The sequence below is a fragment of the Elephantulus edwardii genome, unplaced genomic scaffold (assembly GCF_000299155.1).
Source record: "Elephantulus edwardii isolate Elephantulus edwardi_28Jun2011 unplaced genomic scaffold, EleEdw1.0 scaffold00045, whole genome shotgun sequence".
NCBI lineage: Eukaryota > Metazoa > Chordata > Mammalia > Macroscelidea > Macroscelididae > Elephantulus > Elephantulus edwardii.
This window is the reverse complement of record NW_006399795.1, coordinates 8,667,255-8,681,535: the sequence shown is the minus strand read 5'-3', so window position 1 is coordinate 8,681,535 and position 14,281 is coordinate 8,667,255. Positions and strand designations below refer to the sequence as shown.

At 47.9% G+C, this 14,281-nt stretch overlaps 2 protein-coding genes across 2 annotated transcripts in view; one reads left to right on the top strand and one right to left on the bottom strand.

Annotated features, from left to right (window-relative positions):
• Positions 1-655, bottom strand: part of NOL9 (nucleolar protein 9) — a 62,853-nt gene extending 62,198 nt beyond the window's left edge. Inside the window, exon 1 of the mRNA XM_006885917.1 lies at positions 603-655. Within this exon, the coding sequence (XP_006885979.1) occupies positions 603-655 (53 nt within the window). The remainder of the gene's footprint in view (positions 1-602) is intronic.
• On the top strand, positions 599-13,890 carry LOC102869297 (taste receptor type 1 member 1-like). Its single transcript, XM_006885916.1, has 6 exons — positions 599-705; positions 5,040-5,346; positions 7,915-8,676; positions 9,037-9,228; positions 9,523-9,643; positions 12,959-13,890. The coding sequence occupies exons 2-6, from the start codon at positions 5,083-5,085 to the stop codon at positions 13,888-13,890; spliced, it is 2,271 nt and encodes a 756-aa protein (XP_006885978.1). The 5' UTR covers positions 599-705; positions 5,040-5,082.
• The last annotated feature ends 391 nt before the right edge of the window (positions 13,891-14,281 follow it).

The following is a 14,281-nucleotide window of genomic DNA, read 5'->3' as shown; positions in this document are numbered from 1 at the left end:
AACAAGTAATGGCAAAGACCATGGCCTGTATCAGATGCACCTTAGTCTCCAGAGAGACACCATTGCTCTTCAGTACTTTGGAGAGGTCCCTAACAGCAGGCTTTCCCATCGCAATATGTCTTAATTTCCTGGCTGCTGTAAATTTAAAAATAAAATGAAATTGGGGACTGGAGGCGGCAACTCCTAGTCATATCTCAGTGAGTAAACTGAGGCTGACCCAGGTGACAGGGTGACAACCATTCTCTCCACCCTCTCATCACCTGAAACAGAAAAGGACAGGGTTTTCAGTGCAGGGACTAAACCACAACCACCCGGAGAGGAAGGCCTCCTGGTTTGCATCATGCCTGTGCCCTGCCAGGGACTGCAGGCCCGGAAGCCCGGGGCAAACACCCCTCCCATCCTACCCCTTTCACAGGCATGAGATTGCTATTCAGCCAGTAGCTGCCCAGGATCCTATTTAAACAGTTCAACCTCCCAGCAGCTCTTCAGCCATGCCAGGTGCAGCCATTCTTCCAGGATGCTCATCCAGGCCGTTCACCTACTTGGCCTGCAGCTATCCCTCGTCTGCTGGACTTTAGGTTGTCAAGAAATGGAGTCCTCACCTGACTTCAGCCTTCCCGGGGACTACCTCCTGGCAGGCTTGTTCCCTCTTCATGCTGAATGTCTGGAGGTGAGACATAAACCTGAGGTGACCTTATGTGACAGGTGAGTGAGAGTCAGCAGTCAGCATTTAGTGGTGCCTGCAGGGGCCTCTGACCCGCCCTCTTCAGCCAGCAGCTTTGTGTGGTCCAGCCCCTCTCTTGAAGGACCCCAATCTTTCTATCCAGCTATAGCACCCATCTTTGAGCCACCTTCAATCATGGGCTAGACCTTCCCAGGCACCTGCTGAGTGCCCACTTGGAGACATGTTACTGCTGAGATCTATGTCCTCCTGACTGCTATCCAAAATCCAAACTCTATAATCTCTCCTCTTGCAAGTGGGGAGATACACTCTAGTGGATGCTTCAGGGGATTACCTAGACCCTCCACTTCATGAACTTTGAAAATCAAGACAAGAAGAACATCTGCTTTTCTTTTAAAGCAGAGAGTTGCTTATGATCTGTGCGAGTCCTGGAGAATTGGGACCTGTGGGAAGCCTAATTGGTCGTCTGTATCATTATTAATAATTATAAAAATACTTTACCCTCAGTCTGCAACAGGGACCCTCAGCTGGTGGTTGACTCGGGACAGAGGAGCAGAATGGCCCAGCTGTGGAAAGAGAAAACCTGGGTGGGGAGAGAGATTGGGTCGTAGCACATGGAGAAGGGGAGAAGCAGGGGGAGACAAGGAAACTGGCTCCAGATGTCATGTTGCTGGAGTCCTCCAAGTATTTCAAAGGATTGAGTCATGTCCCCCATATCCCTGAGGTTCCAGGTGACAGTTCCTAGCATTAGTCCTAAGCATCACTTGTGAGTGTCTGATGTGAAATGCTTGGTTTACAAGGTTGAGCACGTTTCTGTACTGCAGGATGTCCAAGCCGCCCAGTGCTGATATGCTTATCCCAACAAGAACTTGGCTCCTTTACCTCTGCTCCTGTGTTAGGATTCTATTCAAGTTCTTTTCTAGCTTTGGTACATTGCCAGATGGTGAGGATCAAGCAAGAGTCTTTTAAGAACTGGATGCCCCCTTATTCCAGGATGAGGTCTTGCCTATCAGGGACTGTATTACCCTGTCTATCCAGTTAGCATCAAATCAGCTCCAACTTATAGCAACCCCATGTGTGCTGAGTATAACTGCTCCATTGGTTTTCATGTAGTTACTGTTGTTGTTATGTGCTGTCAAGTCCAACTCACAGCAACCCTACAAACAGTAGCCCTGAACCCTGCCCTATCCTGTGAGCCAGCTTCACCATCTCTGACACACCAGACCCCATTGCCACAGTCACTATGTCAATCCATCTTATCTACGGTCTTCCTCTTCTATGCTATTCTTCCACCCTTCCAAGCATGATGTCCTTCTCCATGGACTGGTCCCTCCTGCAACATGCCCAAAGTTTGTGAGACAGAATGTCAAAATCCTTGCCTCCAAGGAGCAGCCTGTTTTCATCCTTTCCAAGATAGACTTGCTTGTTCCCTTGGCAGTCCATGGTATATTCTGTACTCTTCTCCAACACAACAACTCAAAGGTGTCAATTCTTTTTTTTTTTTTTTAGCTTATAAAACCCAACTTTTTTTTTTAAATTTAGGTTGTTTATTTTTCATTTCAATGAACATCTACAGAGATTTGGGGATTCCATTCATTCATTGTTGCACCCCCCTCCCCCCAAGGTGTCAATTCTTCATCTGTCAACCATAGCCATTATCCAGCTCTCAGATTCATAGCTAGCAATCGGGAAGACCTTCTACTCAGTAGTTAAGCATTTAACTCTGTGCCTCCCGGGGTTTATCTCTAAGATTTTAGGAGGGCAGAAGGTCTTGGCTTACTCCCTAGGTGGTTGTTACTATTAGGTGTCACAGAGTTGACTGACTCATAGTGATCTCACATGTAATAGATCTGAACCCTTTCCCATGCTGCATCCTCCTCCTCATCTGTGTTGTGCTCAAATTCATTGTTGCAGTTGCTGTGTTAATCTGGCTCCTTGAGTACCTTCCTCTTCTTCTCTGGTCCATCTTTCTACGTATGATATCCTTTTCCTGGGCTGGATACCCTAGACAATATGCCCAAAAGTATGTGAGTCAAAGTGAAAAAATTCAACCTGGGTGGTACAAATAGGTAATATGCTCAGTCACTAACTAGGGTTGTCTGATTCAGGCCCTAGCCTGCCGATTACTTGTTATGCATCTGAAAACTGGACAATGAATAAGGATGACAAGAAGAATTGATGCCTTTGAGCTCTGGTGTTGGAGAAGAGCACTGAACATCCCATGGATGGCTGAAAGAACAAACAAATACGTCTTTGGTGCATCCAGTATGCACTTTGGAGGCAAAGATGATGAGGCTTTTTGCCTCGCATACTTTGGGCATGTTGATAGGAGGGGCTGTTCCTTGGAGAAGGACATGATTCTTGGAAATGTAGAGGGACAGCAAAGGAGAGCAAGGCCCTTGACCAAGTTTATTGTAATGGTGACTGCCACCATAGGCTCTAGTGTGTCAGGAAGTGTGAGGATGGTACAGGTTAGGATACTTATCTGTTGTTCATAGGGTAACTATAGGTCATACTTCACTCGAAACCCCTAACAAGAACAACTAACAACAAAGCAGAAGGTTGGAGGTGTAAGTCTATCCAAGGTACATTTGGTGATCTCCTTGCCAAAAATTCAACCACTGAAAACCCTATAGGGTCCACGATAAGGCTTTGATGAGACATTGTAATTATTGGTATTAATTAGTGGGAATCCCAGAACACTTGATCATGCTAATGCGAAACTTATACTTGAACCAAGAGGCAGTCGTCAGAACAGAGCAAGGAAACACTGCATGGTTCAAAATTGGAAAGGGTGTATGCCAGGGATGTGTCCTGTCTCCATACCTTTTCAACCTGTATGCAGAACAGGTCATCCGGGAGGCTGGGCTCTATGAGGAGAATTGTGGCATCAGGATTGGTGGAAGATCTATTAACAATCTGCGTTATGCAGATGACATAACCCTGCTTGCTGAAACTGAGGAGGACCTGAGGCACTTGCTGCTGAGGGTCAGGGACTGCAGCCTTCAATATGGATTGAGGCTCAATGTCAAGAAGGCAAAGATTCTCACCACTGGGCCAATTGGCAGCATCAGGATGGATGGTGAAGAGATTGAGATTGTTCACAGCTTTAGTCTGCTTGGCTCCACAATCAACATTCTTGGCATCAGTAGCCAGGAAATTAAAAGACATATTGCGATGAGAAAGTCTGCTGTTAGGGACCTCTCTAAAGTACTCAAGAGCACCGGTGTGTCTCTGGAGACTAAGGTGCGTGTGGTACAGGCCATGGTCTTTGCATCACTTGTTATGCATCAGAGAGCTGCACAATGACCAGGGAGGATAGAAGGAGAATTGATGCTTTTGAGCTTTGGTGTTGGAGAAGAGTGCTGAGGGTGCCATGGACTGCTAAGAAAACAAACAGATTCATCCTGAAGAGGGTTAAGCCGCGCTGCTCCTTGGAGGCAAGGATTCTGGGGCTTCATCTGACATACTTTGGATATGTTGTAAGGAGGAATCGGTCCTTGGAGAGGGACATCATGCTTGGGAGGGTGTAGGGCAGGCGCAGGAGGGGACGGCCCTCTGGGAGATGGATTGATTCAGTGACTGGGGCAATTGGGATGAGTGTGTTGGAGACAGTGAGATTGGCACAGGACAGAGCAGAGTTTAGAGCTGTTGTACATAGGGTCACTATGAGTCACAAGCGACTCGACAGCACATAACAACAACAACAACAACAACAATTTAATGTTATAAAATAAAAATGTATGCAAATGATTGAAAAGATGATTTGTAAACTTTCACTCAAATGAAAAAAATAAATGGGGAGGAAATTCCTAAGGAATACAGATCTCCTCTGACATACAGGGAATCCATTGAGCCAGGAATTCTGGTGGCCTAGTGGTAAAGAGTTTCACCTCCCCCATCCCAAAGGCACACAGTTTGCATCCACCAGCTGCACCAAGGGAGGAAGATGAGCAATCTCCTTTCATGCAATTTGTGGTGGTGACTTTGAAAACCTGCTGGAGGGTCAGCTAACAACTTATATGAGTCAGAGTCAGCTTGACTCCGCAGGTTGTTGGCAGATTTAGCTATAAAAGAAGCTGTCAAGTGGTAGCTAGTGTTTTGTAGTCCCTGGGTGGTGCAACTGTTTAAACTGCACAGCTGCTAACCAGAGCAGGATTTAGAGTTCACCCAGAGGTGCCTTGGAAGAAAGTTAATCAACTTCTGAAAAATCAGGTGCTGAAGACTCCATGGAGCACAGTTCTACCCTGACACTTATGGGGTCACCATGAGTTGGAAAGGAATTGGGGGCAACTGGTTTGGTAGAGTCTCAGCTACACCTGCCTTTCTTGGCTTCTTTGGCTTTACTTTCCTACAGGCCCAGCAGCTTCAACGGCCACGGCTACCACCTCTTCCAGGCCATGCGGTTCGCCATTGAGGAAATAAATAACTCCACATCCCTGCTACCCAACGTCACCCTGGGCTACGAGCTCTATGATGTGTGCTCTGAGTCTTCCAATGTGTACGCTGCCCTGAGCGTTCTCACACTGCGGGGGACACAATACATAGAGATGCAGGGAAACCTGACCCACTACTCCCCCAAGGTGATGGCGGTGATTGGGCCTGACAACACCAACCATGCCACTACTGCTGCAGCCCTGCTCAGCCCCTTCCTGATGCCCTTGGTAAGCCGGGGCCCCAGTGGTATGCCTATCTCCCCCTCTGCAAGCCCAGCGTGGGTGGGGCAGGCAGGGCAGGTGAGCTGCTGGGTGATGGAAGCCAGCATGGCCAGATGGTTCAGGTGGCAGAGGTGAACACCATTCATGACCACTGCCCTGGGCGCCTTCCTTTCTGTGTGTTGCTTCGAAACTTTGCTGCCTTCACTTCCTGAAGAAACCCATTCCCTTCAAAACAACTACATTTGGCCACGTGCCCTCTGCCTTCACCCTCCGCTCAGATGTGCCATCCTTTTCCTTGAGAACCGGACATCCTGAGTTTGCCACCCAATGAATACATCTACCCAACACACACACACACACACACACACATGTCTGCCTTCTTTTCTGACTCAGAGACGCTTACTCTGATCCTGTCCCCTCTGTCTCAGCCCATCAGCTATCACCCCCTCCTCTACCAATTTCTCCCTAAGGCTCCTCCTCTACCAGTTAGTTTCCCTGAAACCTTCTTTGTCCTCCAAACCCTTCCAGTTGTTTCCACTCTCAGCACTGTCCGCATGATCTTTTTTTAATTTATTGAGATAATATCCCATTCATCTTTTTTTATTTCCCATTCATCTTTTTAATTTTGCAGAGTGCTGTAATGAATTTAATAGACTCCTAAAATTATTTTAGATTACATAGATTATTAAATTTTATTTCTTGTTTTATTTGTGTGTGTGTGTGTGTACTGTCAAATCAGATCTGACTGGCACCGGAGAAGACTGCCCCTCCTTCTCCAGCAGAGCATCTGGTGGATTCAAACTGCACACCTCTGGAATTGCAGTGCAGCTTCTTGCCACTAGGCCACCAGAGCTTGCCAAACTTTTATTTTATTCTAATTTATTTACAAAGTTTGACTACATTGCTTTTCACAAACGATCCTTCCCATTTCCTTCACCCCACCCACCCATCAAATGTGCAACCCCACGATTAACACCCTCCCCCTCATCCTCACCTCTATTTCCACCCCCCCCCCAATTTTCCATTCATCTTCATTCAGTGTTTTTTTCTTAATGCTGCTTCCGTCAGAAGGAGCATCCTTCTGTAATCCTCGCTTCTTCTCCTGTTGGCTAACAGAACAGTGGAGCAGCCAACACGAAGACTGGGGTGGTGTTATGGCATCACTCCAGCATTTCCCAGTTGTTGAAGTCTGGGCCTTTCTCCGCTTCTCATAACATCCTTGAAATAGGAATTCGGACTCTGCAGGAGGTACTTCTTCTTGTGTTTCCTCTTCTCCTCTTCTGGAGAGGGATGAAGGACATCCTTGCCGAGGTCACTGCCAAAAAAGTGTCCATATGATTTTATCGCTGCCCCTTTCTTTTTTAAAATCTCAGCAGAGTTCTCTGTTCTTCTTTGCTTCTTCTTGTTTCTTTTGCCCCATGACCCCGTGTTGAACTCTCAACATTCTTGTCCTTGTTGTGATCTGGAAGCCGTCTACCTGCCCAAGTCTGATGGGTAGTTTTCAACTTTTCTGTATCTAACATGGCTTTCCTGTGACATTCTGGCCAGTCTTTCTAAGAAGGACATAAGTGTCCCCCTTGGCATTTATGGTCCTCCTCCCCCTATACTCTTTCTCAGTCTCCTACGAGGACCCTCATCCCCTGAGCCTCTGAGCACAGATTTGGCTTCCTCTTTCCTCTCCCAATGCAACACAGGCCACTTCCAACTTCCAGGCACCAAAACCTCATCTCCAGATGTTCACCACACATCTCAAGCTCTTGGAGCCAATGGGCCTCAAATGAATCTCTCCAGTGAGCCACACAACCATCTCAAGTCAGAAATCCAGAAGTCCTATCTCCATTCCTGCCCCACCCGGGGCTGGGCCAGTTACCAAAGCCACTCTCAGCTTGGCCAAGCCCTCCTTCTTCCCCCTTGCCATTGCCCAGCCTTAACCCAGACCATCACCATCTCTCACCTCCCTGATGCCAGAAGCCCCTGTGCATTCTCCCTAACTCCAGTCCTGAGTCCTTTCCACGGTACTCCTCTTTGAAATCAAAGCCATACTGCTTTTTAGCTTGTTTACACAGCGGAGTGAGCGCTTTTGACATCAATCCCTAGGCTGTCTCCATGACATACAGAATGAAGCCCATGCAGAACTAAGGCTTTCCTGGTTGAATAATGCAAATAGTTCATGTGTTCTGCTGCAAATGAGAAGGTTGGTAGTTCAAGTACAAGCAGTGGTACCTCGGAAGAAAGGCCTGGTCACTCAGTGCCAACTTTTTGATGCTACCCTCTACATACCTACTCTAACAATTGCTCCTCCAGCCCAGTGGGACTCCCTAAAGGTCCTCAAATACACACTCCTGTTTCATTCCTTGCATTTAGGTTTTGCTCCCTCTGCTTAGGATGTGTGGCCCCTCCCACTTGTCTACCAGGCAGAGACTGCCCCTGTGGAGTCAGCTCTGTTCTCTGTCTATAGTTGTCCATTTCACATACTGCTTCTCTTGAGAGCCAGGGCAGGGACCACATCTCACTGAGGTTAGGCTCCTCACTGAGATTGACCCCTGTGACCTTGCTGTGCTAAACTTTCTGCAGATTAGCTACGAGGCCACCAGCGCAGTGCTTGGTGTCAAGCAGAAGTACCCCTCTTTCCTGCGCACCATCCCCAGCGATGAGAACCAAGTGGAGACCATGGTGCTGCTGCTGCTGAAGTTTGGCTGGGTCTGGATCTCCCTGGTGGGCAGCGACGGTGACTATGGGAGGCTTGGGGCGCAGGCGCTGGAGGAGCAGGCCAGCCAGCAGGGCATCTGCATCGCCTTTAAGGACATTGTGCCCTTCTCAGCACAGGCAGGCGACAAGAGGATGCGGGAGATGATGTCTAACCTGGACCAGGCAAAGACCACTGTTGTGGTGGTTTTTGCCAGCAGGGAGCTGGCTAAGGTGTTCTTTGAGTCTGTGTTGCTGGCTAAGCTGACCAACAAGGTGTGGGTTGCCTCAGAGGCCTGGGCCATTTCCAGGCACATCACCAGAGTGCCCGGGATCCAGAACATCGGCATGGTGCTGGGTGTGGCCATCCAGCAGAACGTGGTCCCCGGCCTGAAGGACTTCGAAGAGGCCTATGTCCGGGCAGAGAAGAAGGTACTTGGGCTGTGCCCCTCTGGCTCCTGGTGCAGCAGCAACCAGCTCTGTACAAAATGCCAGGCATTCACGAGGAACAGGATGCCTTCACTTGGGACCTTCTCCATGAGTTCTGCCTACAATTCCTACCGGGCTGTGTACGCGGTGGCTCATGGCCTTCACCACCTCCTGGGCTGCCAGTCAGGAGCCTGTTCTGTGGGCACTGTCTACCCCTGGCAGGTAAGGCAGCCCAGCCCGAGACACATACATCACTCACTGGGGCCTTTCTCTGACCACTTTTAGGGTGTTGGGGTGGGGAAGCTCCATGTGAAGACTGGTTCCTTCTCTTCTTTAAACCTTGCCTCGCTCCACTCTATCTGCTTTAAAACTCCCAGTACAAAACTTGATTAAAGTCTTCCTCTCAGGAAGCTGCTTGGGAGGGTTGAGAGAATTCCCAGGAGGACAGGAGTCTCTAAGGACCAGGACTTCTGAGCAGGACAGAAGACTACAAAGGCCCCAGGCAGGGATGGGGAGCTGGGTGGTCAGAAGAAGTGCCACTTGTGTCCTCTGTCATGACTTCACGATCCCTTTATGTTTCAGCTTCTGCAGCAGCTCCGGAAGGACACTATAACCTTTAATGAAAATGGTGACTCCCTCAGTGGCTATGACATAATTGCCTGGGAGTGGCATGGTCTGAAGTGGACCTTCAAGGTCATCGGCTCTTCCACGTGGCCTCCAGTTCGACTGAACATCAATAAGGCCAAAATCCAGTGGCGGGGAAAAAACAATGAGGTAGTGGGCATGTCGAGTCTCTTGGGTAACTGGCTTATGAGTATTGTGGGGGTATCACTTATACTTTTTACTAGGTAGGAGGGAGAACTCAAGTGCCAGCCCGCCATGCCCTACCCAGCTCTGCCTGAGAAGGCCCACGGGCTAGGAGTCAGATGCCTGGTGGGCACTGGCTCATACTGTTGGGAGTGAGTTCTGGGGACAGACACAGAGATTCTGTCCCTTTCATGCCACATGGGGATTATTCTTCGACCTGGGCCTCTTCACATGTCTTCAGCCCATCTGGTCTTCCTCCAGGTACCCAAGTCTGTGTGCAGCGAAGACTGTGATAGTGGGTTCTGGCGAATGATCACCGGCATCCACCACTGTTGCTTTGAGTGTATGCCTTGTGAAGCTGGAACTTTCCTCAACAAGAGCGGTGAGTGACCCCGTTCCCAGGGTCTTTAGATGAGAGGCCCTGCCTCAGACCACATATGTATCCCTGGTCCCAGGGACTCTACTGTGGTTAGGTACAAATCGGAAGTTAACTGTTTCGTGGGTTTTTTTTTTAATTTTATTATTTTTTTGTGTGTATGTACCGTCAAATCAGATCTGACTGGTACAGGAGACGATTGTCCCTCCTTCACCGGCAGAGCATCTCGTGGATTCAAACCACACAACTCTGGGATTGCAGTGCCGCTTCTTTCCACTAGGCCACCAGAGCTCACTGGAAGTTAACTTGTTGTTGATTGCCTTCTAGTCGAGCACCCCTCATAGCGACCCTATGAACAAAAGGCCTAAAGAAAGAAAAAAAAAAAGAAAAAAGGCCTAAAGCTCCTCTACAACTACTGACATTTATCAAAGTTCATAGAGTTTCCGGAGGCATGTGGTTTAGGAAGTGGATCCCGCTCCTGCTTCCTAATATCTAAGGTAGAGAAGGTTAACTGATTAGACAGGGAAGTAATTAACAGGAAAACAAATCAAAGAAGAGAACTTAATCCCTGCTTTCTTGGTCCTGGCAACTATCAAAAAGTCTTAAGGGTTGGTGGGGGGGGCGCTGTAGGGGTGGAAAGAGTCTTAAGAAGAACCAGGCTGAAGTAGAGGGAAAGCAGACCAACTCTTGATGGGAGTGGCTGGGGAGTGGCAAGCTTCTGGAAGAGGTCATGGCACTAGAAATAATTCTGCGTCTCATTTTTTAGTATTTGTTGAGAAGATTTATCTGAGATTTGGATAAAACTTTACAAAGTAAAAAAAAAAAAACCAAAACCTAAACGAAAAAATTCTCATAAATAGGATGACATGATCAACTGAAAGCCTCAGTTCAGGTATGTCTTCACTAGATCCCCTCACACCTCCTAAGGTGCCCTGGCAGCATAATATGATAACATGCTGGGATGCTAATAATGGAAAGGTGAGCAGGTCAAACCCACCAGCTGCTCTGAGGGAGAAAGATCAGGAACCTCCTTCTCTAAGGATTCACAGCCTCAGAAACATGGGGGAAGACAGCCATTGAGTTCAAGTCAACCTGATGACATTGGCTTGGGTTTTGCAGTGTTGGTCCTCACCTCTGTTAGTGCGGACTTTTTCCTAACTTGAGCTGCTCATCTAAATGCATGTAGCCATCTGTCTCTGTTATCTAGTGCTCCTGTGACAGAAACATGCAGGTGAGTGGCTTCAAGAGTAAAAATTTAAATCTCTTACCATTTAGGAGATGGGATGTCCAGATTCAGGTGCCAACGCTGGGAGAAGTTCCTCTCTGTCAGTTGTGGGGGAAGGTCTTTGTTTCTCTCGGTGTTTGTGGGATTGTCATTTCTTGGCAATCTCCATGTGTCTTAGCCTTCCCGGGTGCCATGGAGCTTCTTCCTAAAGCAGAGACCTGAGTCCAATAGGACACACTCCACTCCTGGCAATTCTTTGTTGGTGATACTGAGGCCCCTACTCTTGATTCCTTTCCTCTATTTTCACTTCTTGTGAAACAGATGGTGGTAAAGACCACACCCTAGAAGTCCCTCTACATCAAATTAAGGTTCTGATGAAATTAAGGGTGTTGCATTCTAAATTTAATCCTTTACAACATTTTGGTTTATCAAATCATGGGGGGGAATCATCACATAACTTCTACACTGTATCACATTGTTGTTGTTGTGTACCCTGTTAATTATAATGCATGGTGATCCTGTGAATAATGACTTTTTAAAAAATTATTTTTATTTTATTTTTTTTAAAATTTATTATTTTTAGTGTGTGTGCCATCGAATTGGATCCATCTGGCACAGGAGGAGATTGCCGCTCCTTCTCCAGCAGAGCATCTAGTGGATTCAAACTGCAAGCCTTTGGGATTATAGCACAGCTCCTTGCTACTAGGCCACCAGAGTGCCCTGTGAATAATGACTTTTAACTTTGCCCTATCCTGAGCTACCTGATGGTCCCTGACACACCTCACACTATTACTATAGTCACTGTGTCAATCCATCTCATTCAGGATCTTCCTGTCCTGTGCTGACCCTCTACTCTTCCAAGCATGATGTCCTCCAAGGACTAGTCCCTCCTGGCAATAAAGTAATATCACATTCCTATTGTTGTGTACCATAGAATCAGAACCGACTCATAGCTGACCCTCTGATGTGTTTTCAGAGACAGTTAATTGCTTGGGAGGAGATTGCCCATCCGTCTCCTATAGAGCAGCTGGTGGATTCGATCCCCATGCCTTTGGGATTGCAGCACAGCTTCTTACCACTCAGCCACAAGAGCTCCCTACTTACATATAAGTATTTGGGAGGTGGACATATTCATAACATCACTGTTTCTTTTGTATCCTATCTATATAGAATTTCTTTGATTGTTCTTCACAAAGACAGCTAGCACCCTAGCACCTTGAAAGCAGACACTAACAAAACCAGTGTCCAGACACCTCTATCCTGCCTAGTGATGCAAGTCTGAGATCGGAGCAGCACTGCACTTCCAAAGCTCCTGCTGACAACAGAAGAGAGATGAAATCTCACTCTCACTTCAGCATAAATAGAAGAATGTGGCCTTAGGAACTCAACACTGGGAGGAAGAAAGCATTCCCTTCTTGTTATTGTGTGTCGTGGAGTGGAGTCGGAACCAACCCATAGCTGGAGGGTACTAAGGCCACATTATTTTCTGGAGAAGAAAATTCTTTTACTGTGGTGGAATTTCACATCTCTTTTGTTCTCAGAAGGAGCTCTGGTAGTGTAGTGCCTTAAGTGTTGTGCCTCTAACCAAAAGGTCAGTCATTTGAATCCACCAGCTGCTCTGAAGGAGAGAGATGGATAGACTACCCTAAAAGATTTACAGCCTTGGAAACAGAAGATTTCAAGATCTTGAAAACCTGATGGAGGGCCCCTATGAGCCAGAATCTACTTAATGCAGTGGATTTCTGTCCTCAGAGTTAGAGAAGGCACAAGGCTGCCTCTCAGGAAGGTGGAACTGGTTAGTGGAAGCTTTTGGGATGGAGTTGAATATTTGTGTCCTTAGGGTTTGGCTGTTTGCACCCAGTCAGCCTCACTGGAATGTGGGCAGAGCTACCAGTGAGACAAAGCCTCTCCTAGGGAACTCTTGGTTTACCATTTCTTATGATATCACACAGAACCTACATGGGCATTTCACTTGTCTTGAGAGTCTCCCTCAGGGGTATCTCATCTCCATGAACCTGGCAGAGTCTCACTTCTCTGGCTCAGAGTCCAGCTCTGCTCATGAAGCTCTCAGAAGCCCTGACCACTTTCTCTTGCAGACCTCTATCGCTGCCAGCCATGTGGCAAAGAAGAATGGTCACCCCAGAGAAGCCTGACCTGCTTCCCACGCAACATAGTATTTATCACCTGGGATGAACCCATCTCTTGTGTGCTGCTGGTGGCTAATACACTGTTGCTGTTGCTGGTGGCTGGGACTGCTGGCCTGTTTGCTTGGCACCTTGATACCCCTGTGGTGCGGTCAGCGGGGGGCAGGATGTGCTTTCTTATGCTGGGCTCCTTGGCGGTGGGAAGCTGCAGCCTCTATTGTTTCTTTGGGAAGCCCACGCTGCTTACTTGCTTGCTGCGCCTGGCTCCCTTCAGCCTCAGCTTCACCATCTTCCTGTCTTGCCTGACTATGCGCTCCTTCCAGCTGGTCTTCATCTTCAAGTTTTCTGCCAAGGTTCCCACGTTCTATCATGCCTGGGTCCAAAACCATGGTGCTGGCCTGTTTGTAGTGCTCAGCTCAATGGGCCAGTTGCTGATTTGTCTATTGTGGCTTGTAGTGTGGACCCCATTGCCCACCAGGGAATACCAGCGTTTCCCCCACCTGGTGATGCTTGAGTGCACCCAGGCTAACTCACTGGGCTTCATGCTGTCTTTTACCTACAACGGACTGCTCTCCTTCAGCGCCTTTGCCTGTAGCTACGTGGGCAAAGACCTGCCAGAGAACTACAATGAGGCCAAGTGTGTCACTTTCAGCCTGCTCCTCAATTTTGTGGCATGGATCACCTTCTTCACCATAGCCAGCGTCTATGAGGGCAAGTACCTGCCCCTTGTCAATGTGCTGGCTGTGATGATCAGCCTGTGGGGCGGCTTCAGTGGCTATTTCCTCCCCAAGTGTTACGTGATCCTTTGCCGCCCAGATCTCAACAGCACAGAGCACTTTCAGGCCTCCATCTTGGATTATACAAGGCGCTGGGGTTCTGCTTGACTGGGGCAATACCATAAGCCTCTGCTGCTTGAAGGCCCTGGGGTCGCAAGAAGCCTTTGGGTCCAACTCATAGAAAGACCTTAGTCCAGGCTCCAGGCAGCTAATTGACAGGAGAAAGATGTTTGACATTATGCGCTGATATGAATGGCTGCACCTTGGTGATTTGCTCTGGACTGAATTTTGCCTGCCGATGAAGATGCTCAAGGTTCTAAATGGAACAGAAGATTCTTCAGATCAAGGAACTTGCTGGCTATCATAGTTCACAAAAACCATCTGTATCCTAGGAAGTGTAGCATCTGGGGTCTTAAAAACACGTGAGCGTCCACCTAAGGCACACTGTTGCATTTCTCTGACCTTCAGGAAAATGCCAAGCACTGGAACGAACTTCTCA